The following is a 27,951-nucleotide window of genomic DNA, read 5'->3' on the forward strand; positions in this document are numbered from 1 at the left end:
AAGGAGACCATGAGTATCTACAGCCTTAGTTGCTTCTCTCTGCCGGCTGGCTTTGCACTGTGTCTGTTTTTGGGCAGCCTTGGAGACATGTACACTGGGAAAGGAAACTGTGAAGGAGCTAGGAATGGAAATTGTCACTGTGAGAACTGGTACGCTCTTTAAGTGAAACGAAATTGCCTACTGGATGTCTGAGCAGTCCGCGGTCTGAATGTTACACAGTAGTTAATCACAAGGATAAAAAGAGTATTTCCAGTTGCTATTTCTATAGCTGAGCCACCCTCAGAGGCTCAGGTTTGGTTTTACTTCCTAATATCTTTGTTTTGATTTGATTTGTAGTAAATTAAATTGATTTTGTTTCTTCCCCAAGTTGAGCCTGTCTTTTGCCCGTGACTATAAGTGGTGGGTGATCCCTCCCAGTCCTTGTCTCGACCCATGAGCCTTTCTTTATATTTTCTCCTCATCCCACCATGGCCGGGGAGGGGGGAGTGAGCGAGCGGCTGTCTGGTGCTTTGTTACCGGCTGGGCTGAAACCACGACACACGCCAGGAGTGATCACCCCTTGTACATTTATAGTAAACTTCAAAGTGATGTAGATGAATTCTTGGACAGTTCGGTAGACCTGCCTTTCTTGCAGGCTCATTGCCCTGAAGAGCCTACCTTTTGGACCAAGCCAGAGTGTTTCACTCTGGCCAAGACACCGCCAGTCACTGTGACATGTTGATGAAAATGAGGGAGAAGGTGGTGGACAGTGGTGTTTTCAGGACCTCCCTGCAAGCAAAATGTAATTTTGGGACTATCGTATTTCCTTTGTAGTCATTGCTTATCCTCAGGAAGAGGTGGGAAGGCCATTTCTTCAAAACCGTGTCTTGGAGTTAGCTGTTTTGAGCCATAAGGATCTGCTGTGCTCTTTGGGGAAGATCAGCTGATAGAACAGGAATGGCTACCAAGAACTGGTCTCAGATCATTTGTGGCAAACACACTGATACAATATTTTTTCCTGTTCTTTGTTCTCACTCAGTTTTTGAAAGCAGCAGACCTTATGGACGTTCCTATGGCCACAGAGCCCATCCAGCCCTGTCCTCTGCTGTGACTCTGAAATCCAGACCCACACAAGGCAATGGCATGGCTCAGTATGTTCAGGGATGAGTATTTCAAACAGAAATGCAATTATTTTTTTTTCTTTTATGTCTGAGAAGCCAAAGAAATGATGTGGCTGCTCTTTGGTCTACCAGGCAGACAGTGGGGAACTGGGAGGTGGACTTTCCATCAGCCAGTCTAAAAAAGGAGGCTGAGGAATCCTAAGAACTCTAAACCACTCATCCCACAATCCATGCGTCCTTTCAGGTGCACCCTGGCTTGTAGTGTTGAGCTTGCTCTGGCCACAGGCAAGGTCTGCATTCTTAGGGTTGTGTGTTGTAGTCAGTTGCTCTGGACTCACAGATCAAAACACTCAGCCTAAAAAATTCAGAATGTCGAGATACAGCCTGCCATGTGCCTGCCTACAGAGTTTGCAAGGCCCGTAAAGTGATGACCCGGACTGCTGCAGCAGCAAAGTGCCTAGGAAGCAGAGATGGAAACCCTTGCAGGAGCAGAGTCCAGCTTCCTCCTAGAAAGCAAGATATTTGCTGTAAACAGAAATAGGAAGAAAACCTGTTTTATTTCAGTAAAGGTAACATTGCTATTTAAAGCTGAACGCCACCAAAACTAACGTAACAGATTTGGGAAGCACGGCTTCCTACGGTTCCCGCAGAGCCAGCGATGCGTGAGGCTGCTCTCAGAGCCATGCCTACGTTTTTTTTCAGCCCTCTGGGGTGTTGTGTCCTGCAAAGAGGCACTGCTCTGGCTTAATCCTTAGAAGGACTTTCCTCTTCCTCTGCTAGGTTCTCCTGAAAAATAAAATGCTAAGGTTAGTACAGCATATTCTACTTAAACGGAGGTTATTTTGTTAGCATGCTGGTGGCAGAGTCCAGTGTTTACAATTTTAAGGAATGTATACTGGAACACTGGAACTGTTTGGAAGGATGCATTTCCAGAGGGTGAAGACTCTTTTCTGGTGAAATTCAGAGTTGCAGAATCCTGGGGAGGCAGTAGGATAAGTAGGTTCAAAGGGATTAGACGCATTTGTGGAGGGTGAGTCCAACAGGACCTTTAAATACAGTGGCCTGGATGCAAGCTGGCCATCAGCAGAACTTCAGGAGACCAGGATCAGCTCACCGTGTCCTGGTGATGATGCTTTCCCCAGTCTGTTACTGCACACTGGAGAGGAGATGCTGCTTTGGATGGGTCTTGATCTGGGCCAGTTCATGTTCTGTTTATAACTCCTTTAGTTGTCACGATATATTACATTTCTAGGCATATTCCTGCAAATGTAACCAAGGCACCTCCTCTCTTTGCTCCTTTTCCCTGGGCTGGAGTTTCCAGCCTCTGCCCTGGTGTCTCAGCGCTTCCTCAGTTTCTTAACTAATGTATGTTTTCAGCCTTCAGTGGCTTTTTTCATTTATAATGTTTGAAAAATTGTAGTAAAATTCTTAAACTGCATTGCTTCAATGGAATTAATTTACATGCATTTTATCAAATCTGTCATTTCTAGACTCCTGTGGTGTTTAGAGACCACACATGATGTATTAACAACAAAGGTGGCAGACTTGACGTACCTTTCCTAGACTACCTCTTCTGCTCTCCTCTTACTTATTTTGTGGGTTATGCTAATACTCTGTTAAAATTTTGACTAATCTTGTTACCTCTGCATGTGATTAATCTTCTTTGCATTATGTTCAGTGCTTGATTTCATCAGCATCTTGTGACAATGACTGCCATACTTGAATTAACTATTGACAGAAAAAAGTAACTTTCCCCATCTGTCTCTTTAGGCTCACTTGTTCTATGAGATGTGGTGGACCTCCTCAGTGCCATATGAAAAGCAGCACAGCATTTTTTCACTTCTTAGCCAAAATCTCTTGTGTTGCAGTTTAGTCTCATCATTTTTTTGTTCTGCCCGCAATAAACCTAAAAAGCAAGGTCTGAATTTATGGTTGCCTTGACTGTATTGGGGGGTTATTATCCAATATCCCCTCAGTCACCTCCTCAAATTATAGAACTCATGTCTTCCAGTTTTCCCCTAAAGACCATGAGTTTCTGACCCCAGGGCTCTTCCCTGGGCCTCATGGATGGGTGATGCCTGTGCATGGGGTGTGAGGTGAGACCTTAGGTGCTCTTCTTTCTTACTATGCTTTCTGTTTTCTGGTTCCTTACCTGTTTTCTTCTGCTTTTCTAACTGGAAGAGGCAGGATTTTTTTTTTTTTTTTTCCAGGGAGCTTTTCCTTGGAAAAGTTGATCTGATGAAACTGCATCAGCTTTGACGTAGTTTAGATTAGCCAGATTCCTGGAGGACAGAGCAGCCTTGCTGAACAGCGGCAGACACCGCAGAAAAGCCCCATGGCCAGGATGAGAGCAGAGGCTTGGATTTGACCCTACTGCCTGGCGGCTCCCTGCAAGGACACTGATGTCTGCCACCTCATACTGCCAGTTTTGGGCGAGAGCTCATATTTGTCCCAATGTAGACAAAATTCTTATTTTCTGACTAGTGTTTTGTTTGTGCTTTCTTCAGCTGTGTCATCATGCTAATGCCAGCTCTTGAAGCAGTCAATCTGAATGCACTCCTATTTATAGGAACTTGGTATTTTTACCCTAAACTGTCTTTTGACATAAACCAAAGCATTTTTTTGCAGGTATGCTGCACACGCTCTTTGGGTATGTCCTCACTGGCAGCTTTTGACTTGCACTGAAATAACTGGGGGAGCATGAATTACTGAGAAAGGAAAAAGATGTTTGGAAAATACTGAGATGTTAAAAGTTTTCCAAACCCCTTCGAGAATGTCATTTTTATATTAGAGATGGGAGAATATACTTACTTCTTTTGGAGGAGGAGGAGTGGTATTACAATTTTTTTCCTGTCTTCTAAGTTGCCACCTATAACATAAAGTGCTCAATGAACATGAACTTTGGACAGTGATTTCATGCAAAATAAGATGCTCTAGTTTATGGACAAGTACTTTATGAGAAATATTGGGTGTCTTTTTGAAACTGTCTCCTCTGACATGGATATGTAAAATGACAAGAAAATAAAACTATGAAGCAAGTTAAATTCTGTCTCTTACCTGAGTTCCAGAGATATCACAGATCACCGTGGTAAGGGGGAATAATTTTTTATATCTGCTCTGAAGACTGTAGCATAGGGTAGAGATACTTAAATTGGTAGTACATGAGGTAGCTGGGTACTAGACAGTCTTGCTGCAAAGAGCAGAACAAACCTCCGTGTGGTTTTTCCTACTTCTTGGCAGAATAAATTAGCCCAGCAAATCTGAAGCATGTGGATGTGCGGAGATCATCGAGCGGAATGTCATCGTTCATTTTCTGGTTTGGGATTTTGAACATTCTCCCCCCCCTGCAGTCACATTCCCATATTCTTTCAGTTAAGCTTATAAACCCATTTGACCTGGGAAAAATGTGGAAAACAGTAAGAGGATAAGAGAGTGTTTATCCTCTGCACACCATTTAAAAATCTTTCTTTTTTCAACTTTTGTTCACATTTTTCAGTGAATGAGAAAAGTGAAAATCAAAGGAAAAAGTAAAAAAAAAAAAAAAGGATTAAACATTCCAAAAGAGAAAAAAGGAAGAGTGATTTAGAAAAAGCCAAATTCTATGAAAAATTATCCTGAAGTTAGACAAAAATTTTAGTTTCAAAATTTCTATGGAAAACTTTTTAAAAGTGCCAGAAAGGATTAAAAACTATTAAGCTCTAGCTGCCATTTCTGGAGAAGAGGCAGTTGTGACAAAGCTCTGGTCGTTGATCAGACCTGCAGGTTGTCTTTGAAGCAAGAGGATCTTGGTTTGCAAGAGAGGTGGCTGGCATTGCACCGTGAACTCACAGTAAGGCCCTTCATGGAAAGGGATGCTGAGAACCTTGGTTAGAAATTGTTAAACGTGCCTGAGTTTTGCCAAGTGATGCAAAGATTAGTGGAGCTTTACCTACCTTTGGATCCACTGAGCAATGGCAACCCTCTTGTGCAGCAGAAAGGCCAAAACCAAGAAGAGTAAAAGCAGCATTCCGGCAGCTTTTCCCATAATCCTTGCAGCTCTCAACACTTGGAAGAAAGGACATTATGCTCTGTGCACACCAGGCGTTTCTGGCACAACAGAACGCTAGTCGAAAAAGCAGTTTGTCACGTATGTTCGGATATTCATTAGTGCACACACTCAACCCCAAACGAGCAGATGCTCACTTGCATGCTGCCTTCCTTCTGCTCTCGGGCTGGGTCTCCCAGGCACCTCCACCACTGCTATTTGGGAGCTACCAGTGTTCTTACCTTTCTGGGAAACAATAAAAAGCCTTGAGGTATACCGTGTAGAGGCTAAAGTAATGCGATATAGGCCTGGAAATGGGAGTCTTTGGGATGGCATGGTAAGGAGTTTGAGGACATAATGAATGAGCAGGAAGGCTTCCAATGGGGTTCCCTGCTAAGGACATGCAGATGAAGAAATACCCAAGTATAGCACTGAAGGGTAAGTAATGTGAGCTGAACACCTACTTCAGCTAATGGCTAAGGCTCCAATGTGTAGGTAGTGTATGGATAAGTAGGTATGAGAGATTTTTCATAGGGAAAGTGTAAAAGGGTTGGCTTCTTCCAGCACACATAAGCAACTGTTAAGGAGACCCTAGCATAAGCCTAAAACTTGGCATCGGCCTTTCTCCGTGAATTGAGAGGAGCAGAACATTACCACTTGGGTACCTTCCCCTCCTCACAGGCAGGTGAAATGCTAGAGTGGGTTGATATTTGAAGAGCAGCTGATTTGACATACAAACAGTTATCTGCTCAAAAGAGTTATATTTCTGCGGTGCCGTGGGCCCTTTACTGCCTGAGCGACTTGCCATTTGCCTGGTCAAATAAAGAGCAGAAAGATCTAATAGCTCTTTGTCGGTAGCAGGACTAATGAGCAAAGAGGGTTGGGGAAGAGCTTGAAGGCTGTCAGCTGTCGGGTGCTGATGGGTTTGTGGAGTACTGCTGAGTGACTGTGTGGTATTTCTTAATCAGCAAGTTAGAACTCTGAATGTATAGGAAGGCAAGAGTATACCTCTCAGAGGTACTTGCCGGGATCATATTTATTTATGTCCTGTCCTCTCCGGATTGGAGCTCTGCTTGAGATCTCTGTTAAGAGGAGAGGAAGGTTCTCCTAAGAGGGTTTTGATGAGCTCAGAATGACACCCCTCATAAACCATCTTAATGAGCTGTGTGCTGGCTGCTTGGCCCCTGTGCTTAGTGGAATCGATCTGCAGTTCGTGTGGGTGCCCTGAGAATAGTCTGAGAGAGTCAGGCAAGGCAAGCACAACTAGCGTGATAAAAAACAGGAGGCGAGGTAAGAGAAAAAAAAAAACACCTGACATGGCTAAATAGCAAGGGACGAAGAGACGCCTGAACAAAGTCTAAAGTGATCTGAAAGTATAGATGGAGAACTGCTGAACTCGTTGAAGAAAAAGTAAAGCTAAGCCAGGCAGCGCGATGTGCAGAGAGGTCCCACCACACGGCACTTACTGTGCGAAGGAGGAGGTGGTCCGCTGTCAACACTGCCTCCAAAGCCTTCCAGCTTGCAGTCCGGAGGGGCCCATCCAAAATCACAGTGACAGTTTTTCTTATTGTTGCACACCTAAAAGAAAACACTTACTTTATGGCATGAAAAAGAAAGAAATCATGAGGTGGCCCTGTGTTTCCCTGGGGAATAGGCTGCTAGCACCGTTTATTGGCAGGCACTGCAGAGACAGGCTGGATGAAATCCGTGTCCTAAGATAAATTTGTTACTCTGCTTTAGCTGCCATTGTGGAAATGTTCAGCCTGTTTTGTGCAAAGGTGATAGATAGACTGGTGCCCCGGTCACAGGCTGTCGTGGGCTGTGTGGCTTGTACCGATCATTAGATGTCTGCTACGTTTGCGCAGGGAGGGCAGTGGGAGTTCCCGATCCATCGCTGAGGTGATGGTCCTGTTGGAAGAGGTGCGACAAACACCGCAGGGAAGAGATGGCAGCATACAGAAGGCGAGAGATGGTTACATTTGCCTTTTCCAACTTAGTAGGAGTGCTTTTTGCATTTCTCAAGCCATTTTTAATCTCAAAGTTGGAAAGCCTTTTTGCAGTCTTTATTAATTGCAGAGCTACCCTGCCCTTTTGAATGCTTTGACTGTTTCTGTTGTGACAACATATTTCACAAATATGTCCAAAATGAATTTGTCACCTTCATGTGATTCAAAAATTATGGGTTTTCCTGCAAGATAGGACCATAACTCCCTTGGTTGCACATTTATTTGTCCCGTCCAGGCTGGATTACTCAGCTCCTGCGTTCCTCGGTTCTCACTCACAGTCCCTCACAGCTGAACCTCTCATGGGGTGCAGCGAGGGCTGCCAAGCAGCCTGAGTATCCTCACTGTCGACCAGGAGCAGAGGGAAGAGCTCCCCTGGGACTACTGCCCTGATTTTGGGTCATGCCGCAATGTGGGTCTGCGGTCAGCCTGTGTCAGTGGCACGCACTGAGTTGATGCTCTTTAGATGCTCGTCGGCTGATTTCCTATTGTATGTTGTTAGTCTAGGTTTGTGTTACTGCTTGGTAGTATGGACCCATAGCTCCGCTCCCCCGCATCTCAAATTTGCACGCCCGTGTAGGTAGTGACAGTTTCCCACCCAAATATAGCGGCTCCGCTTTGAGTAACATTTTCTCTCTTCTGGGGAGACAGGGTTGAGGCTAGCTTTCTTCACTCATTTATGCAGCCCAAACCACATAGAGCAGTAATTATTAATTTTCAAGGATGCCTGTTTAGTTTGGAGAATGGCTTCCCAAGAAAAAAGCGTGCATTTTTTGGGTTATAACCTTTCTCTCTGAAGACAGGACAACGACATGGTTATTCCAACTACTTTGAGACCAGTGTTGCCAAGAACATAACTTCTGAAGGACTCGGCCACCTGCAGCTGGTGACAGAGCAGAAGAAAACCAGACCTCAGACCCTTCCAATTACAGGTTGACAGACTGCCAGTAACTTCTTACTGGTCCTTGGCAATACTACAGATAAAAGACAGATGATGGCAAATCTTCCTAATGTTCTCCCTTTGCATCCACATTAACACCCAGACAGATCTTCTGCTCATCTACAATAATATCTGTCTGGAAAGGGGCAGGTACCTTGGAAGTGATGTCATAAAAAAAGTCCACATGTGAAATAATTCTGCCAGTATTAATGTCTGGAATGTAGGTTTTATAAGTGCAGCCAATATTGTACAAAATCTGCCATTTCTGTAGTATTTGTAAAGAAAGCGAAGTTACAGAACTGAGCATGCATTTTTTAGAAGATCTCTCCAACTCCACCTCATTTAAATTCAGTAGCACTGGCAGGTGCGATGAAGGATGAAGTGTTATGATGAGGAAGTTGGTTTTCAAAATATTTGACGGAACAAATAAGAAGAATGGTAAAGTAACCAACAACACTGCTATGAAGAGCTGTGGAGGGCCAGAGCAGAATCTGGGAGGAGAGTCATGGGTGAGAACCAAAATAATCTCTGTGCTGCCGAACCAGGAATGATTCTGGACTTCTAATGCTCCTTTTGAGAGACAAATTTACGCTTCATATACTCTACTGTTCAAAGGATACTTAGAAGTTTTCTACTTACCCCTCTGCCATTGCATTTTTTCTCCCTACAATCACTGTTGAGAAAAGCCGCGTTGACACATGTCCTGTTCATACATATCTGCAGAAAGAGGCAGATTTATATTAGTGAAATGATAAAATGACAGATACTAGGAAAGGGCACTGACTGGTGAATAGGGATAAAAGTAGTGAGAATAGCAGGCCAAGTCTTTTCAGTCATGAAAAGTTTCATTTAATTTTCTTTCTCCAAACAAGCACTAGGGGAGCATAAAATGAAGATCTCGAGTTCTGGGTTCAAGGCAAACCAAAGAGGAGACTGAACAAACCCTTGAGGGTTACAAAATGCACAAAACCCACTTCTACCTCAGGAACTGAGTACTTAAGAGCTGAAAATAATTGAAGGTAGTGCCAGTATTAGTAGGAAGTACCGTATGTGCCTGCTCCGCTCATACCTTTCCCTAGGTACCTGCTCACAACTGGTGGAGGATTCTGGGCTGGATGGACTCTTGGACTGACCCTGCACAACCATCCTGATCTCTGTACATAAATGCAACACTATTTCCCCAGCATGCTCTCCAGCTCCTGGCACTTTATGGCTCAGGAACTCTGGTCTTGTCCTATCCAGTCCATGACGTGAACAAGACCTTGGAACTCCAGAAGATGTTTTGTTTGTGCAGTGAATAAGTTGGAGCATTTTCCTAGCTCTAGGAGACACAAACACATCTCCTCTGTGCAGAAGGAGAATGAAGAAGGTATGTTTTCAACTTTTTGCCTTGCAAATTAGTTATTTTTGGAATTAATGTTTGCATTTGGTGATGTGAAACCCATGTCTCCTGAAAGGAGAACTCTACCAAAGCCAACACTGAGCAGCTCCTTCCCTTTTGGTGGAACTCAGCACCTCTGTTTTTCTTAGAAATATTTTCCCTGCCATGTAATAGCAGGAAACTCATCCTTTAGTGTGTCATCAGCTTGGCAGGAGTTTGGTCTATCTGTGTGGGTCAAAGGGAAGAAGTGAGTCCTATTCTTGGAAAAACACTTCAAATTCTTCTGTATGTACAACAAATAAACGTTAACTTTGATTAATAGCTTCAAAAGAAGAGTACAATCTATTTCTTTTCCCTTCTAATAGAAAAAAATACCAGCTATTGTGTTAGCCACTCAGTCTGAGGTAAACCACCCCCCCTCCAAAACCCCAATACAATATGTTGCTATTTTTCAGCTGCTAAAGGAGGCTTTAACAGAAGGCACTATGGGGTTTATGTCAGAGATCAAGCACATCTCCTTTAGGAACAAAATCCTTCCATTTAATCTCTGTCCTGTACTATTCATATCTCCTCCTAGCTCACTAAGAGTACCTTGTTTCTACCGCACGATGTGCCGTCCTTCACGGATCCCTCGTCAGGAGTGTCTGGAGCCAGGTGAAACTCGAGTCCCCAGCAGAGCTGATCGTTCATGGTAGTCTGAACCACGGTCTCGCCGTCTTGCCTGACTGGTACTCTTTTAATGTTAGCACACTGCACTCTTCCACACAGGACATTCCTGGGATAGACAAACAGCCTGCTGCAAGGTCTATGGAGACATCTGAAGATGTGGTGATCCGTGGTGCTGGGACATTGGGAACAACCCTGGGCATGGTCAGAGGTTCCCACTGTCCGGGATCAATCCTTTTAGGCAGTTTGCATCCAACCACCCCTTTTCTGAGGTTAAGACATTTAACTAGTATTGACATGGACTCTTTTTATGCCTGTTAGTATTAGTGCACATAGGCACAGCCGTTTGGTGTATCTCTCCAGAAGCTGCAGAGCTACTTCCATTTGACTATTTGACCCTCACTTTTCATGTGTTTTGCCCATTTTATATACTGTATGAGAAATACTGCTGTTTATGCCAGGAAGAATTGAGTGTAGTCATTCAGAAACTCTCTCTGTGCCCAGAGATGGCAACAGTGAAGCTCAGGTGCTGCCTGTGTAGTGCTCAGTAGGAAAATAGGAAATAAACTCAAGTTGTGAATTTGCAACCTAGTATTTCCTCTAATGACAGCAATGTCCCCCTCCTTGGTGAACTGCCAAAGTGCAAGCATGAAGTTTAGGTACTAGCAACTGCATATTTTTGAGTGAATGTTAATATGCGTAGGGATGGTCCCGGTAAACAATCTCCTTCCTTTTGAATGATTGTCCGTATCCACACTCAGATGTGGGTCATTCTCAGCAGGTCCTGCTCTCAGGGCAGGAGCACAGAGGAGGGCTCGGAGAGTGATGAGTTCAAAGGTTAAGGGACAGCACTCTACAACAATGTCTCATCTAGGCATGTTTTTCAAGACGTACTGACTGGTGACTGCTGCGCATGACAGCAACATGAAAAGAATTCATGCTAAAGGAGAAAAAGGGTTAGAGAGCCCGTTATCAAACTGGACAGGAAAACTCAGCCCTCGCCTGGTGATGGGATGACCCCTTACTGTGGGAAAGCTGGAAAGTATCACGTGCTGAACTTCCATTCATGCTGGGAGATAAGATTTAAGGCTGTTCTGGACAAGCAAAGAAGAAAAATCTGTAAGTTCCTGTAAAAAGAAGACCGTCCTCACTTAACTTTCTGGGTTGAAAGTGCAAGAAGAACCCAACCCGAAGAAACGCTGCCTCAAATTCCTCCTATTGCCATGTGCTTTTTTCCCTTACTTTGACTGTTATACAGGTAGGCTCTCGGCAATGCTTGTACATCACGCCTTCACCTATGAAAACCAACCAGAAAAGCCTAGCAGAGCCTCCAGGTCATACAAAAAAGCCGCACTCCTTTTCCCAACACCGTTTTTGCTTTCGCCTCTCTTGTGCTTAATCCCAACAAAAAAAAATTCAAGTTGAAAACCCCTTAGAAGCAGTGCTCTGTTTGTATGCCTTCTATAACAACGCACAAGAGTGGTGTCCCAGTCCTGCCTGGCTACTGGCAGGAGTGGAACACCAGTAACCACCAGTAAACAGCACTTACTCTTCCAGGCATTTAGTGTAGTATGTCCCGTTCCAGCCACAGTTCCCACACCGGTCGCCTCGAACATTCACTTCCCTAAAGCAGCTCAGCGGGGCACGGTGGGCGGCTGCAGAGTGAGAGAGCAAAAGGAGACGTTCACGGAGAGGCAGGGACTATCTGCACCCCCATAATCCCTCCAGATGATATTTGTGGTTTTTTCTGAAATGAAGTTCCAGTCAACCACAGCTTGCATTTGACCTGCCATGTTTTATGGGCATTTTTTTTTCCCTCCACCTTTTGGTTCTGGTCCTCTTTTGGACCAAAATAATCAATGTGAGACTAAAGTGGCTAAATGAACAGATTTGCCACCAAGAGATCAACCAATGATCAGAATGGACTATGGTCATTTATCCAGAACAACATGGAGCATAAAATTGGATCTAAAGCCTAAAATCTTTCCCAAACCTAATTTTTTCTTTAATTCTAACTTGCTGGGTGACACAGGTTAATGTATCTTACATTTATCATGAAACCAGAATCACCACCATTATATTCAGTATTAGCAACACTAATTTCTGTTAGATGTCAGAAACAGCTCAGAGATCTGGATTTCAGTAAAGCAAAACCATTTCTAACCCAGGGGACTCCCAGTTTTTTCAGAACATTTTTATATTCACAAAGTGTTGTATAAGAGTAACAGACCACTGAGGGAAAAGAGGGAGAGCCTGTGGTCAATGCAGGACTCCCATCAGGCATTTTTACAAGTTTTCAAGCATCCAAAATGTTCTCAAAGTAAGACCAACCGCCAGACTTCCCAGCTGTCCTGCAGAGGTGGCTGAGATCACTGTTGGCCATGTTAGCACCATGTAAATACTCGCGTGACAATTCCTTTGGTGCCCCACGTCGAAATGATGACAAAAATATTCTGCCTGATCAATATCCCTGCCTTTCCCAGCAATGCCTTTCATGAGAAATGCTACTGTCTTCATGTGCAGGGGTTCCCAGAGACTCCAAACTTCTCATAAATGTGGTAGATCACAGAGGAACTGTGGCCATACTTGCAGAAGACTTTCATATGTTCATAAAGAAACCTAGGTCTCAGATCATGATGGGCATCACTGCTATCACTAACAAGGGAGTGCAGAACAGATCTGCTCTGCTGCAGCTTCAGGACACATGCACTGGGGAAGCTTGGTTACTTCCTACAGAACTGAAATAATCTGAAAGAGGATGTAGGTGGGTATTCAAAAAAATCACATGCATGCTTCAAGTTTGAACTGGGGGAAATTTAGATGCATGAATTATAGGTTTGGGTTGCTTTCAAAGGCATAAAAGTGATCTCAACGACTGTCTCCAGCACGTCTTTGTTTCTGGGACCCTCTACTGGCAAATGGGTCAGGGTGGCCACGTCTGCTGTTCCCATTGCACAACGGGCATGGGATGTTCCTAAACAGCGCTGCAACAACCACTGCCAGAGAAAACCCCTTTTCTGTTACCCTAACTACTATAAATATATAGAATCATCGAATCATTTAGGTTGGAAAAGACCCTTAAGATCATCAAGTCCAATACTATGTTTTATATACACATAGATATATATATATGTGTAGTTATATAGCTGTTGTTATAAAATCATGGGGTATTTAAGAAGTATTCTTTAGTATTTTTTATGCAAGTACTTATATTCTTAAGTAACTGGCCCGTCTATTGAAGCCTGCCTGCCTTACAAAGAGTAAACAGCGAATCTTCAGTGACTGTGGAAAAAACAGACTTTTTTAAAGCAGAGGGCAGGGAAGGGGGAGGAGACATGAGACAAAGTGTTATCTGAAGGTGAGGGCTAATTCCATATGAGATGATCTGGCTGTTCCTTGGATGAGGTATCTTGCCTCTGCCAAATAAAGCTTTGCATTGTGCCTCGTGGCTGTGGCAGTGTCCATCGTAGCAGCGGTCGTTGTCACCACATAGGGTTCCATCTTCCTTAAATACATCCATGGGGCAGCTCCCTGAAGAGCCATTGCAGTACTCGGGGAGATCACATGTGCTCCTATCTTCTCTGCAGATTTTTCCTGCTGGCTGAAACTGTAAAGAAAAGCCCAGAAAATGAGTTTTGAATGGATTTTTTTTTTTTTCTGGAGTGGCTGGCCAAAATTACTGAAACCCATGTGGCAAAATCTTAGGGAATGCCCCAAAAGTGTAAGATGAAGAACAGCAACTTGAATTTGCAAAAAGTCAGACAGAATAAGGACTGGAGGAAGGTATAAGGGACTAAAGTCCTTGCTGTCCTATGGAAATTGAGACATTGCAAATGGTGATCACTGATATTCCAGCAGAGAAACTCGTGGTTTTATTTGTGCATTTCAGGTTGAATCTGAAATGCCTCCACAAATAGTGTTGCTGGATTTTCCCTAAAAGCTCAAAATCAGCAGGAATGTAAATGAGGTTTTAAAATCTCTTTCCTTTCAGCCAGACTTGTGATCGTTGGATGTTTGGTCCATGACACCGATGCTTGTGTTGGGTTAGTTGGTCCTGTCCTTACACCCTCGCTTTGCTGCTCCTGCTGATGGTTTTTGTCCGACATAAGTTCAGTGTATCTAAACTATTTGTTTTCTACCTCAGCATGAGCAGTTTCCAATCAAGTTTATGGATATTTTCAGACCAAATATACTGAGAAATACAGGAAATAAACACTATAGCACCTCACCAACAGCTCTGAAGAACAATTAAATCATTAGTTTGCCCTAGATTACAAAGCCAATAGCAGTCGTTGCTGTTGTGACTTACCTGACATTTGTGACAGCATTCACCTCTGTAACAAGAAGCCCCTGGTGTGAGCAAGCAGCTGGAGGAGAAGCAGCATCCTTCTTGGAGGCATGCCTGGAAGTAAATGATGTTGCACCGTCTCAGTGTTAAGAGGTTTTTTTTATTTGGATCAGCTTCTCTAGCTTAAGAGACACAGAATTAAAGGAAATAAAGGGAAAAAAAACTCTGCTGTTTTCTGCTGCTCCTCAGACTCTGGACATTCTGGAGTTCTGTGTCAAGGGGAACTATGCCTTGTGTAGACACTTTTAAAACAATTCACATTTTTCTTTAAACACTAGTGCTTCCATCTCGTCTCCTCTGTTAATCAGCCAACCTACCTGCTTCACAGGGGTGCTCTAAGAATAGGCCCATTAATGTTTCCGAAGTACTTGGAAACCCTTCTGAGCACAACGGGAGATATTAGTCTCCCTTTCTATCCTTTTTTTCCTTCTTTTGTACTTTCCTTCCCTTTTTCAACTCTTTCAGCAATGATCCACTATTTCCTTAAAAGTTGAAATTCCCGATCCCAAACCATTCAAGGTGCTAGAGCTGATGGATTTCTCAACTCTGGCACATAAACACAATTAATTACCCAAATTTTAAGAATACCTGGGATGTAAGGGTATCTGCTTTGGAAGGAGAGCTGGGTAATGGTTTTTTAGCATAAAAACAAGGAAAGGAGACAGGAACAGGAATTAATTGATCACACAATGCTGATGAAGAGGAGATAATAGGAACATTAGCAAAGACCAGAGCTCTCGGGTCGCTGATGGAAAACAAGATTTTCTTGGTTCTCCTGAAGAGGACCCAAATTTATAATGTGGTATTTGAGAGGGAATGTAGGATTGCGTAAAACTTATTGTGGGATGTTTTAGGGCAAACGTGGGGATGTGCAAAGCTTTGTTGGGGATGGTGAGGGGAAGGACCAAAGGCAGGGAGAGATTAAGGTGGATTGGGGAGGAACAAGTGTGGGAAAATTGAAAAGAGGGGGGATAAAAGAGGGTGATAAAAAGGGTCTCCTGGTCAGGGCACTTGTATGGCTGAGCCCTGTGCCTGATTGAGGAGAAGAGGTCTGGGACGAGTGGTTGGAGAGTGCAAGGTTCTGGGGGCTGTAGGTGGTAGGATTTGGTTTTTCCTAGCATAATTTCTTAAAGTAGGTGAACCCTCTTTACCAGCAAGGTGCATGATGTTCAACCCAAGCCTGGATATAATACACATGCAAACTGCTCTGTGTGGGAGACGTCAGTGCAACGGCCGAGTTTTGACAAAGCTACAGAAGCTTCGTACAAATAATGATTACACAAAACGCAAATGAGAGTTTCCACTGGAAAACTCAAACTTTCCGACGTGTCACAACTGCATGGATCCTGGCATGAGAGCTGCAAAGATACCAACAGGCAAGTGCTTCAGAAAAGCACTTCCTTCATGGACTTCAGGGTAAATATAAGAAAGAACAGAAATAGAAAAACTCTCATTTTACAGACAAGAAGATGCAAGTGCTCATAACTTGCTTGTATATAGAGCGTCTTGGAGGCAAAGACATGTCCCTTCTGAAGAGTCTCCACTTTGTTTGCAGCACTGCTCAGACACTTCTGTTTTCTTCAGACCCCTCATTTTTAGGAACATTAGTACAACCAGAAGGAAAACACCTTTCCATCTGGACAAGGTATGGAGAGGTCTTGTCTCTGTCTTAGCAGTGTGACTCCTTATCAGACATTTGCAGACAGAGTTCACCGTTAGCTCTGCACAGAGTCTGCCACAAAAGGTCCCTCCATAGTCATGGAAAAAAACCCTGAATTTACCTCTAGATATGCTCTGCATATGTTTACACAAATCATGCATATTTTGCCCACAAATAAAGCCATATTTGGGAAAACCCCCACTTCAAGGGAATTCACAGAAGTGGAAGCCAGTGGGCTCATTTGAATGTGTAACACTTCAAAGACCAGTTCTTCCCATGAGTCAGTGAGCTTTCATAGTTGCAAAACCACCACAATTTTATGAACACTACTCTAACACGTAGATTGCAGTGAAATTTTTAGTTGCTAACCTCGTCACTGCCACAATCACATTCTTCCTCTTTTTCCAAGACACCATTGCCACAGAGTTCAAGAAGAAATGGTTTTAAAGATGGTATGTTGAGTAGACAAGGTAGATTTTTTCTTATTACTTCATCGTAATATTCTCCCATAGTGCAATTACTGAATGCCAAGCAAGATCTGTAAGAAAAAAAATTATATATGATCATACTATATATATAAATGAATTGATGGACTTAAAGAACAAATAGATTAACTAGCAAAGAGGAACATGGACAGTTTTAGTGGGAATAAGTCTTTTTTCTCTCCTTTTTTCATGTGTAAATATGGGCATGGAAATTACTGTGGCCAAATTGGAAACAACTCAACTGAATATGTTGATTAATCGCTGTTTAGGAATTCTGGAAGAACTATTGGCTAAAGTGAGAGGTTTGGAAACAGATAAATTTAATGAGTACGTTAGGATAATGAGGAATGGATGGCAGCAAAAGCTGAAGGATCAAAGAGCCATGAAACATGGTGCTCTGACTTGCTGAGGTTCTCACCCCAGCCCTTGTGTGCTGGGTCCTCGGTCCCCTTGAGGTCACCATAGAGGTGACTTCCAGGTGGACGGGATGGGAGGGACATCACAGGGTGAAGCAGGACTGCTGGTGACCCCACCAAAATGGCTGTTTCAATCCTAATGTTATTGGAGGAACAGACAAATCTACTAGGAGACTTCAGTTTCTCAAATCCTTAATGTCTTCAGGGAGGCTTAGCTGGTCTCTGGTAAAGATAAGGGTCTAATATGAAGCATGGAGCCTGTGTCTTTCTCTTTGCTGCAGTATGTGCGTTGCAGAGAATGAAACAGAGATGAAGACTTCTTCACGCCAAGAAAAGGATCTTAGGACTTGGAAGCAAACCAATCTGCAATGAAGAAACCTTCACTGCCTGCTGAAGTCCACTGTGTGTTGGGCAGACCTCTAGAGCTAAGAGGAATGAGTCTTTTTTAAAGACATTGTATTATCAGCAGTACATGGAGCTGACCAATGCAAGGATGCTCCTGCAATATCATATGGTTCCTTTGATGCTAAAACAACAGAAGCTGATGTCTACCAAATATTTTTCACAGGTTTCAGGAGACATTAGTTAATTAGTGGAATTCTTTTTCTTCATGATGATCCTACATTGAGAGAGCAGGTGTGAGGAGCAGCTCCTGCTATGAGGAAGCCAAAACCAAGCAGCGCTTGGAGAAAGCAGATGGAAAATAAATATTCTGTGGCCAGTGGATCCAAGGAAGCCAAGTTTTCTGTGGATTTGTGTCTCAGGGAGAACTGGTGTCTCTTGTCTTATCTAAATAAGTATTTTCACTTGATAACACATCATAATTTAGGTTGGAAGGTACCTCTGGAAGTCCCTAGTCCAACCACCTGCACAAAGCAGGGGCAGCTTAGACTCCCATTCCTCTGCCAAGTTGAGCCGGAAGATTAAAAGATGCTGTGGAGGAATGGGCATACGCCCCCCCCTACAGAAACACAGCGTTTGCTCAGAGGTGGACAGCTGAAGGCAATGACCCAAATCTCACCCTCGGTGATGTAGGGAAAGCCAAGCTTCACTTACCCTGGGGATGTTCGCATGATGCATCCTCTGTGGGTGCAGTTGCAATTGCAAAATTTGTTGTGAAATTGTTTTGCATCATCATGGCTGAAGCCTAAACTGTGGCCTATCTCGTGGGCAAGCATCATCATGTCGCTGATGGTGTCGTGGCCAGGGAACTGCAGGCAGGAAGAAAAACCACAGGTCCACATTTTCTCAAGTCAGTGTATGTTGATGTGGAGAAATTCAAATCCAGACTTCCAATGTTTTGCTCAGTAATTGTGCAATTTGTGCTCGCTAGGGACTTGCACTGGCAAACAACCAATTAGGGAAACCAAAGGACCCCTAAAGAGTTGGTCTGGGGAAGCGCTGGAGAATTGTTCCTTCACCATCTTCATCATCTTTAAGAAATGGCAAAGCCAAGACCAACATCAACTCCTTTAGATGCCCAGTTTAGGTGTTACCTGCTAATTGGTAAAAGCCTGAGCCCAGGAGTTATGTAGAATTAACTCCCAAGGTTCACTGTGAATATGAAAGGTTTATTTTTCCTTTCAGTGCAAACCCGTGAGGTCTCCCCTTACCGAGATGACACCCATGGAGTTCGTCTGGCACATTGTCCCCTTCCAGGCAAATCCCCGTTCCTTGTAGTGCTGGCCACTGCAGCGGGAAAGTTTGATCATTAAAGACATGCAGAACCACTTTGTGTCAATAATGGGATGCATCGCCTGAATTACAGCTGGAAAATAACGGTTTCGGGTAATGAGGGGCTCCTTTCTTGAAGAAAAGCCCAGCATCACCCATTTCTCCTATGGGAGGCCTGTATGCAGCTGGGCTGGTACCCACAGATGAGGTGTGCAAGCACCAGCAGTGCATCATGCTAAGGAGGCAGGGCCACGGTTTATAAACTCATTGGCATCCTCCCTACTTTAAAGGGAAGAGTGGCCTATAGGCTATTTCAATAAAAAATAATTATTCAAAATTATTTTTAAATGATTTGGTGATATAATATGTTGAAGGTTTCTTTCCCCCAAAATAAAGGAAAAAGGACCAGACAAAACAGAAACAAGGTGCTAGGTCTTAAAAAGCAAATGAGTGAAATAAGTGATTAAACATCTTGCAGTTTGAGATCTAACTCCCTTGTCCTAGCAAAAAGGTTTAACTGAAATATTGAGTTGTAAACCATATAACAACGAATTATTCTATCTAAAAAATGAGTGGCTTGTATATATAAAACTAAGTAAAAACTAAAAATGAGATTGAAGTAATTCAGTTACAGACAACTGTATCAAAATTGGAAATAAGCTGTATGCTCTGTGTGTGTATGTGTGTGGAAAAATATAAAAGAGGACAGTGAAAGGGAAAAGAGAATTCTTGTACCAATTTACATGACAAATATGTGCTGATTAGTACATGAACTGATTAAGCTCTTACATTTTTTTCCACGAGATATCACCAGGACAAAAGACTTATCAGCATATATACGTAAAAATTAGGAGAAGAAAGAGATGAAAATTTTCTTGCTCCCTGCTTATCTCCCCACAGCCGGCACGTGAGCTGAGTGATTAAAACGCAGGACTCTTACAGCAGTAACTGGATATGGTCATAATTAATGCGACCGACGGCATCCCTCTGACACCACGCGGCAAAAACCTGCAGCGTCTGGGCCAGGCTGTGGGCGGCCGTCACCTGGTCCGTCCTGGTCCACATCTCCACCGCGCTGATGACGATCTGCAGCTTCATGCGCTTGTACACCTGGAAGACGGCGAGGGTTTGCATCCCCTGCAGCCCACGGGGCGTGCAGCGACCCTGGGCGCTGCGCCTGCCTCCGCGTTCTATTCGTGCAAGAAGCAGTTTCTTGCTAAAGCTGAAAGAGCTGAGCATGCCGTTTATTTTTGTGCATTGTATTAATTTAATGGAGCTTTCTGTGTAGCTCATTTTTGAGTGCTTATGGCTGAGCTCGTGGCTGATGCACTGGCTCCTTGTTGGTGTGTTCACAGAGCAGAAGAGGAAAACTCTTGTGCTGTTTTGGAGGGTTCAGAGCAAGAAGAGGCTCGTAAGGGGGATGATCATAAAGGAGAGAAAGGGAGGTCGTAATAAGCTACCAGAAAGCATTTAGTAATAATAATGCCTATTCCAAGTCAACCATTTTATAGGGATGATTTCAAAATTATTTTTAAACGGGCTTCACTCATATTTGAAGCAACTTCTTAAGAGTTGAGGTGGGTTTTATAGCATTGAGGAACACATCGGATCCTGGTAGAGTAGCTGCAGTCAGGCACAGATCATTCATGTCTTTCCCAGGGTAGCGGGTTAGACAGCCAGCGGACGGAGCAGAACGGCAGTTGTAATTACCACGTCATTAAAACTCACTGTGTTCAGGAGGTTGCTTATGGAAATGAACAGATGTAGCATCAGGGTTTCATTGTAGTTCTTAACTTTAAACTGAAAGGAGAGAAGGGCTACGTTACAATGCTGAATGCCAAGGATTCCCTCCAATATAACACGACGGCCGTAGCATGGCGATAATTTCTGATGCTTACCAGCTCTTTGTTTGTGACCAGAGCCAGCTCCAAGTATCTGGTGGGCACAGGCAGGATCTGAAGACCAGGAACCTCCTGGTAGTGAACAAATGACACTGTGGTTATTGAGATATGTTCAGGAGCTTTAAAGCTTACACTACATTGTAAAAAACCAAAGTGGTGTTACTCAAGGTAATCCAGAATTTCCCTTAAGTACAAGAACACAGAGCAATTATGCTTTAGAGAAGGATTAATGAGCATAACGAGTAATCAGGGTGAGAGCAGAGAGATTCAGAGACAGAACACAGTTGTAGGTCGGGTTTTCTTGGTAGGAGGGGGATTACCTGGCATTGCTCATGTTAAATCAGCTCACTATGAGCTGCAGACTTTTGCACATGCTCAGACCATTTTTTAATCCTTAGATTTGGCACCACAAAAGCTGTGTCAAAGGGAGAATTGAGTGGGGCAACACGAGCTGCCTGCATCAAGCAGCTCAATGCTAGAAACCAGGAGGGCGAACAGATAATTGCAGATAAAAACTGGTCCTGAAGTGAAGTTGTTCAAGCCATATGAAAACCACGAAAAGAACTCTTACTTAGTTTTTCTTCATTTTGCCCAGCACACCTGCGTAATACAGCAAATGGGAGCGTGCCCACTGATAGACCCAGGCAGTGAGAGGCACCGTGTACCGTGCCTGGGATCCATCAGCCTCTGGAAATAAGGTTTTTGGTATTGTGCCCTTTGCATGTTTACTTGTGCCAGGGCAGCTCCATAGGTGGAAGAAAATCTGCCCTAGGTGGGATGCACTCAGTCTTGGGCTGGGTAGAGCTCATTGACTTCTTCTATGTACATCCAGCACATTAATTGCTGGTAGCAATTGGTTGATGGGTAATCTGGGGGGTTATTCTTCTCCTCGCAGCAGGTATTGCTCATTGGCAGCAATGTCCCATCTCTGATGGAGTGAGCGCACAGCGAGACTGTGAGGGCACGCAAGATCTGCAGGTTTGGTGAAGTGGCGAGGATTAAAAGAAGCTGACCCTACAACAACCTGGCTGGTAGCTTTGGCATTGGCTGAGGTGGGGGTGAGGAAGACACGTTAGCTTTTCTCTTGAGTCGTTCCCAGGAGTTTTGGTGGTAGAAGAGAGGAGGACGAGTCTCTATCTCTGAGAAAGACAACTTTCTAAATGGTTTAGCTGTTGCAGAAGTATGCATGGCTAAAAAAATGCTATTGCTTAAGTCATTTTAAGCACGGGGACTCATCTCTCCTCTCTGGTGAACAAATACCACTTTATTATTATTCTAAATTACCCTCTTTCCCTGGCAGGTTCTCAGTAAATTCAGTGAAATTGTAGCAATTTATAAAACAATATTTCCACCATGGGAGCTGATAAGTAATTCTTTCATCTAAATGCTTCATATTATTATCAGAAGGCAGCATCTCTGAATGTCACTCTTTATTTCTTTCAGTGAATGCAGTCACAGTACGCTGGCATAGGCCAGGCTGTCGCTATAAATAATCTGCACTCGTAGGTACAAAAATAACACTTTATCTCAGTTCTTTTGAAAGCAGCAACAGCAATGACAAAAGTCCTCACAAGCTCTAAAAGCTTTCACAAATCAAAGCAAATAAACTATTTTTTCTAACCAAGGTGTTTCTGATAACAACTGCATCAGTAATATCCAATATCAAATGATGTCAGAACAAACTAATTTCCTTTGAAAACATGGAAACTGTTTCTGAACAGAAAAGAACCAACAGATGTGTGCATTTTGGCATAGCTAAAGCTTTTTTTGTGTGTATAATTTGAGCAAACTGGGGAGTAGAGTTTAGATTTTCTTACCATAAGGTGAATACTAACTAAAGACACAGAGGGAGAAATTGTTGATCTTTATTGCCTAGATGTAAAGATGCATTAAATGAAGTCCCAAGGGAGTCAGACCCAGAACAGAAACTGTTCAACATCAATCCCAGCAGCCTGCGGTTAACACGGCGTGCTGGCAGATTTGCGGACAACTCCATCAGAGAGGCACGATGAACAGTGATGAGACTCGAATTATTCTGCTGCCCAATGAGGGAAAAGAAAGGCAAACAAATAGGGTGCAGGAGCAGGAGTAAGACAGGTGATGTAACCTTCCCCCTTACTCGGTGCTCACAGGACTTCAGCAAAAATGACTGTGGGGAGAGGGACCCAGCCACGGCCCCAAGGACTTGCACCTCCAGGTCCCTCTGGAGGTAAGGGAGAGGCAGCACAGACAGAGCACGGAGAGGTGTTCAAAGGTTTCTCTACAAAAGACGAATTACAACCCCAGAGCATCTATTCCTGACCCATTAATAAGGAAGATGATTCAAGCATTGCAGGAAGTTGCCCAGAGGGGTTGTGCAGTCTCCATCCTTGGAGGTCTTCAAGATCCAACTGGATAAAGCCCTGAGCAACCTGGTTTGACCTCAGAGCTGACCCTGCGTGGAGGAGGAAGCTGAACCGAAGACCTCCTGAGGTCCCTTCCAACCTGGGTCATCCTATGACCCTGTGAGATGGAGCTCAAGACTGTTGTCAGAGGGGTTGATAGCACCCACATCCCAGGAACACATCCCACCCCCCAGGCTGTGTCCTTCCCAGGCTCTTTGCCTGGGCAGCCCTACAAAAGAGGGTCTGGAGGGAAGAACTCTGGATGCAGACACCTGGTCCACGAATCTACGCTTTCCTTTCTGGAGTCAGGCAGTAAAATACTGGATTGTCGATAGATTATCTATAATAGAAAGGCAGCAATGATTGAAATCATTGCTTCTATAGCTTCTGATCACAGCTTATTTAGAAATGTTCTCTAACTGTCTTTAAAAATAATTAATCATTTCAGATTTGTTTATTGAAACCTTCAGCTGCTTTTACCTCTGGAGCTGACAGACATGTCAACTCCCCTCTTTATTGCCGTCTTAAAAAAATTCTTGTTTGCTACTTCCACTTTCATTTCAACCCCCATTTTTAAGACCTGAATATTTTTTTCAGGGTTTGTGAGATGAACTGGCAAGTGGGAAAGGATCTCAAGAGAGAAGCAAACCCAGGGCAGGATGATCTGCACCTGACAAAGTGCTACCTAACACTCCTCAGAAACGGAATGCGGTCTTCATTTCACAGTGTGCTGCTTAGGCATGGCTGTAGGTATGGTTTCCATACCATGTGAGGGTGCTTTGCTCACTGTCACTATACAGAAAACCTGTTTGCTTCCAGATCTGCAGATGCTTTACTGCATGAAACCCCTGTCATGCTTTTATGAATGCAATAGGCATTTTCCCTATGGTCGGATCACTCCCAGCATTTAACATAACCTGTATGTACACACACGAATGTGCAACATCGACACAAGTGGGTGGGGAGTCCTTACTTCGATAACAAGGATTTTATGACTCCTGTTGGCAGGTTCTCCGAATTCAGGCAGGTGGTCCTTGTGCTCTTCGGGCACTTGGCATAGCTGACGTGAGCCACCTTCCAACGCCCTTCGGTAAATGAGGTGTTGAAACGTTGAGCAGTTCTCCACGGGCTCGATTTCATACCTCAAATCTCCAATTTGCAAAACTCCACTGCGAATTTTCCAACAGAGGAGTCGGTAAGAGATGTGAACTAAATGACTTCTTAAATTATTTAGTAAATACAAAAATAAACAAGGTGCAGGGTGCTTATCATAGCATGACTGGAGAGGCAGGGCAGCCCTGTGCATCTCGCCAACAGGTAGAAGCTCCAGGAGCCGCCTCTGGGGTTCAGGGCTATTGGGATCAACCCATATTTTATGGGGTTTTTGTTTGAAGGGGGGGGGAATATGGAAAGATTTAGCTCTTGCATACCACTGCTCCTGTGGGTAGGGATCCCCTGAGAAGATACAAGGAGCTCACCTAAAAGAACTTTTATGGAAAAGAAGTGTCATGCCCAAGGTTTAGGATACATAAGAGAGCCTTGAGAGAGCAATCGTGCAGCTTTGGAAAGAAGTAAAGAAGCTGCAGATAAATGCTATATATTAAAGGAAAGTGAGAAGGCAATAAAAGCTCTGTGCTACGGGTCTTCCAAGGAGCATCTGTCTTTAAGATCTGTTTATCCTCACATAGACACTGCAGCTAAATAGGCTGCATCTGCTAGTAAGTTTGCATCCTAAAAAAACCTCACTTAATTCAGAGACCTTCTGGGGTGCTTGTTTGAGAAAGAAGGTGCAGGTAGGTCTACCAAAACTCAATGTCATGCCTGGTCTTATAAGAGAGGCTCAATGGGCCTTAGTTTTGCCAGAGATTGAGTTATTTAGTCCTAAAATGTTCATAATTACTGGTTTGTGTATCACAATAGGAAAACATCAAACACTGAGCTGGAAACCCAGAAGACTTTGCTAAGGCAGTTGTGCTAGTGCATTTATCAAGAAGGTTTTTAATGGGAAAAAATTGCCGGTTTCCCACCCTGCGAGTCCCCTGCATCCAGGCTGTGAAGGAAGTTAAGTCTTGCTGTGGGGAGTCTGACACCAGTGCAGAGTGTGGGCGGCTGGATGCTATAAATCATGGATGGCTGCATGGAAGGCTGGATAACTTCCTTCCACCAAAGCCAGTGAAAATAATTCAAAATAAAATTAAACATTTTCAAAGTTAGGACAATCTCTTTAAAAAAAAAGCAGCTCCTGCTCCCCAGGACTGATTTTCTGGAGAAGATCAAAGGTTTGGGTTCAATAACATTGCAGAAGAATAATGTAAAAGAGGACTGTTGAGCTGTGCATGGTTCATTTAAATATCCTCTTAATCTTCAGAGGAGAGGTTACGATGGCATTCCTTTCTGTTTGACTAATATTATAAAGTAAAAAAGTTCTACAGAAAGGACTTCAAGAGGGATGTTGGTGATGGTTATGGGTGACCACCAGTTTAATACAGTGTTTTGGGAAGTCTGATTTGCTGGAGACTGTCATGCCCATACAGGTACACTTTCAGTCTCATGTTCAGAGCTTGCACTATCAGAAATAAACATATCCCAGACATGGAGTGCACCTGAAGAGGAAAGTTTCTCGAGAAGTGCTTGTTTAATTTACTGTCTTTTAAAGTAAGTCTTTGAACTCTCTTGACATGTCAAACCTCCTACCTGCTTACAGACTGCCAGAAGAATATAAAGCACATTGTTTGGCCAAAAATTTCATTAAAAACTGTTTTTCTATAAAATATCTGCCTTTAAAATTTATACTGGAGAGGCTGTAAAATCTGTAATGCTAAAAAAAAATCTCAGCTGTGTTTGAAGGTTTGAATTTTAGTAGTGAGATGCAGCAGAAAGCATCGCACGTGGAAGTGAGGACACCTGCTTTAAAAAGGGAGATACACGCCCATCCCAGTTAATTTGATACTGAGCCCCCCATTCTTCCCTGGGAAGAGCCCTACCTGATCCCGAAGCACGTGCTGAGGGAGACAACGGATCCCGGGGAGCCTTCCACAAACCCCTTGTAGTAGCAGTCGTCCTGCAAGGTGCGAAAGTGGCTTCAGGCTGCGGGAAAAGCTCCCACACCCGGGTCAAAAAACCCCCGCATCAGTAACGGGACATATAAAAACCTCCCCAAATCCAGGTTTTACCACTTTGAAAGGGGTATTTCACATGCAAAACAAAAGTGAAGGCATAGAAGATAAATAGGGAAAAAACAGGAGCCTGAGAGCTCATCACTGGATAATGATGACTTTTCCGGGGGGTATTTTGTGATTTCTCGATTTTTCTTTTGATGGAGTAAAATTATTTCAAAAACTTGAAAAATTTGAAAGGGAAATCAAGTGTGCTGATCAATCTGAAATTGTTTTTCTAGTTTTTATCAGTCTCTATACGATTTCCTTCCTTTTTATAAACAAACAGTGTCAAAATAACAAATTGTTTTGGAAACAGAAAGCCATCCCTTGCTTAGATCCACTGGTGTATTCAAATGAGCCTGCGAGGAGGAGGAGGGTCATTTAGTTCTGGCTGTTGAGGCATCCTTGACAGATGCCTAAACTTACTTGAATATATGGAAACTCGGTTATCAGGTCTCCTTCCGGACTGTATGTGAAAACCGGGATGTCCTTGGCTATCAGATTTCTGAAGACCAAAGCAAAAATCCTCAGTGTGGGTCCATTAATTCCCTGTAATGGCCCTGTGCAAAAAATAAACAGAGGAAGGAAAACTGGGGAAGAGCCTTACTTTGCCCGCGTCAGATGGACGACGTGGTGGTTTCCTTCTGCCGTTATTAAATAGGACGTGTCCCCCTGGAATGGCCAAGGCACTGATTAACTTTACAAATTAATCCAACAGTGGAAACACTATTTACAGGCTGATTTTGGCTGGGAAGCCGGAGCTGTCCCCTTGCCCCATTCTCCCTTCGGCACCCATCCGTGGCCCCTGCAGAGGCCATGGTCTAGACCCATGGTCGAAACAGCATTTCCTAAAAAGCAAATGACCTCTGTGAAGGTCCCATCCTTTGCCTCTAGCCGCCTGGGCACTGTAACTTCGGAGTAGATGATTCTCGATGCTTCAGTGAAACCTGTAAGAAATTCTGCATTTAGGGGAAAAAAGGGCATTAATCACACCAGGCAATGAAGGATTTCCCACCCCTGCAGTGCAGAAGGAGGATTTTAAGTGGAAGTTTGAAAAATTTGGTGTGTTTAAATTTTGTGAGTCCATCTGTCTTCAATGAGAGGTGTAGAGGAGGTGGTTGAGCAGCTCTTTGCTGTTAATGCTGGCTTCTAATGAAGCTTAGGATACAAGAAACTCCGGAGAACATTTTTTAAAAAGGGGAAAAATGAGATGACTTCAGTAATTACAAGAAGCTGAGCCCAGCGTGCATCATGCCCCTGCTCGCCTCCCCAGCCCACGTTCCCCAGCCCGTGTCCCTCCATGCCTGTCCCCACCCTGCATCCCCTGCCCGTGTCTCCCGATCTGCATCCTCCACCCTCATCCCTGCCCTCGCATCCCCCATCCCCATCCTTCACCCATATGCCCCAGGCTGCACCCCCCCAGCCTGTGTCCCCCCCTCTGCCTTCCCCCGACCAAGGTCCCCCAGCCCCTGTCCCCAGCCTGCATCCCCCATCCCACATCCCTCCCCCTGTTGTCCCCCATGTCCCTCCACACGTGTCCCCATGTCTGCGTCCCCCAGCGCATCTCCTCCCGTGCATGTCCCCCACCCACAGCCCCCCGTGCGTGTCCCCCATCCCATGTCCCCCCATGCAAAACCCCCCTGCCCGCTTCCCATCCCACCCGCACCCCCCCTGTGCCCCTCCACCCTGCCCTTTGGGGTACCCCAGCCCTGCTCCATCCTCCCGTCTCCCTGCCCCTCACCTGGGCAGAGGAGCAGGATCAGTGCCCTGACCCACGCGCCCCTCGGGGGTGGCCAGCCCCCCGTCCCCAT

General features: G+C 44.2%; 1 protein-coding gene across 1 annotated transcript; it reads right to left on the reverse strand.

Moving 5' to 3' along the window:
• Positions 1-1,685: 1,685 nt before the first annotated feature.
• Positions 1,686-27,951, reverse strand: LOC128153569 (disintegrin and metalloproteinase domain-containing protein 9-like). The gene is made up of 21 exons (XM_052813020.1): positions 27,882-27,951; positions 27,005-27,099; positions 26,748-26,812; positions 26,567-26,645; positions 25,967-26,043; positions 23,956-24,151; positions 20,596-20,670; positions 20,426-20,497; positions 19,638-19,807; positions 18,637-18,712; positions 18,080-18,234; positions 16,492-16,660; positions 14,424-14,516; positions 13,529-13,721; positions 11,664-11,769; positions 10,040-10,223; positions 8,707-8,784; positions 6,591-6,702; positions 5,033-5,144; positions 3,912-3,969; positions 1,686-1,886 (listed from the first exon to the last, which is right to left on the reverse strand). Exons 1-21 carry the CDS (start codon positions 27,949-27,951, stop codon positions 1,845-1,847), a joined length of 2,277 nt encoding a protein of 758 aa, XP_052668980.1. The 3' UTR covers positions 1,686-1,844.

This window comes from Harpia harpyja, chromosome 17, assembly GCF_026419915.1.
Source record: "Harpia harpyja isolate bHarHar1 chromosome 17, bHarHar1 primary haplotype, whole genome shotgun sequence".
NCBI lineage: Eukaryota > Metazoa > Chordata > Aves > Accipitriformes > Accipitridae > Harpia > Harpia harpyja.

Excerpts from the sequence above, each read along its gene's own strand:
- LOC128153569 (XM_052813020.1), bottom strand. The coding sequence starts at position 27,951 with ATGGGGACGGGGGGCTGGCCACCCCCGAGGGGCGCGTGGGTCAGGGCA. Across the intron at positions 27,100-27,881 it reads GATCCTGCTCCTCTGCCCAG|AATTTCTTACAGGTTTCACT; the intron begins GTGAGGGGCAGG and ends CCCTAAATGCAG. Across the intron at positions 3,970-5,032 it reads ATTGCTCAGTGGATCCAAAG|GTGGCAACTTAGAAGACAGG; the intron begins GTAGGTAAAGCT and ends TTTATGTTATAG.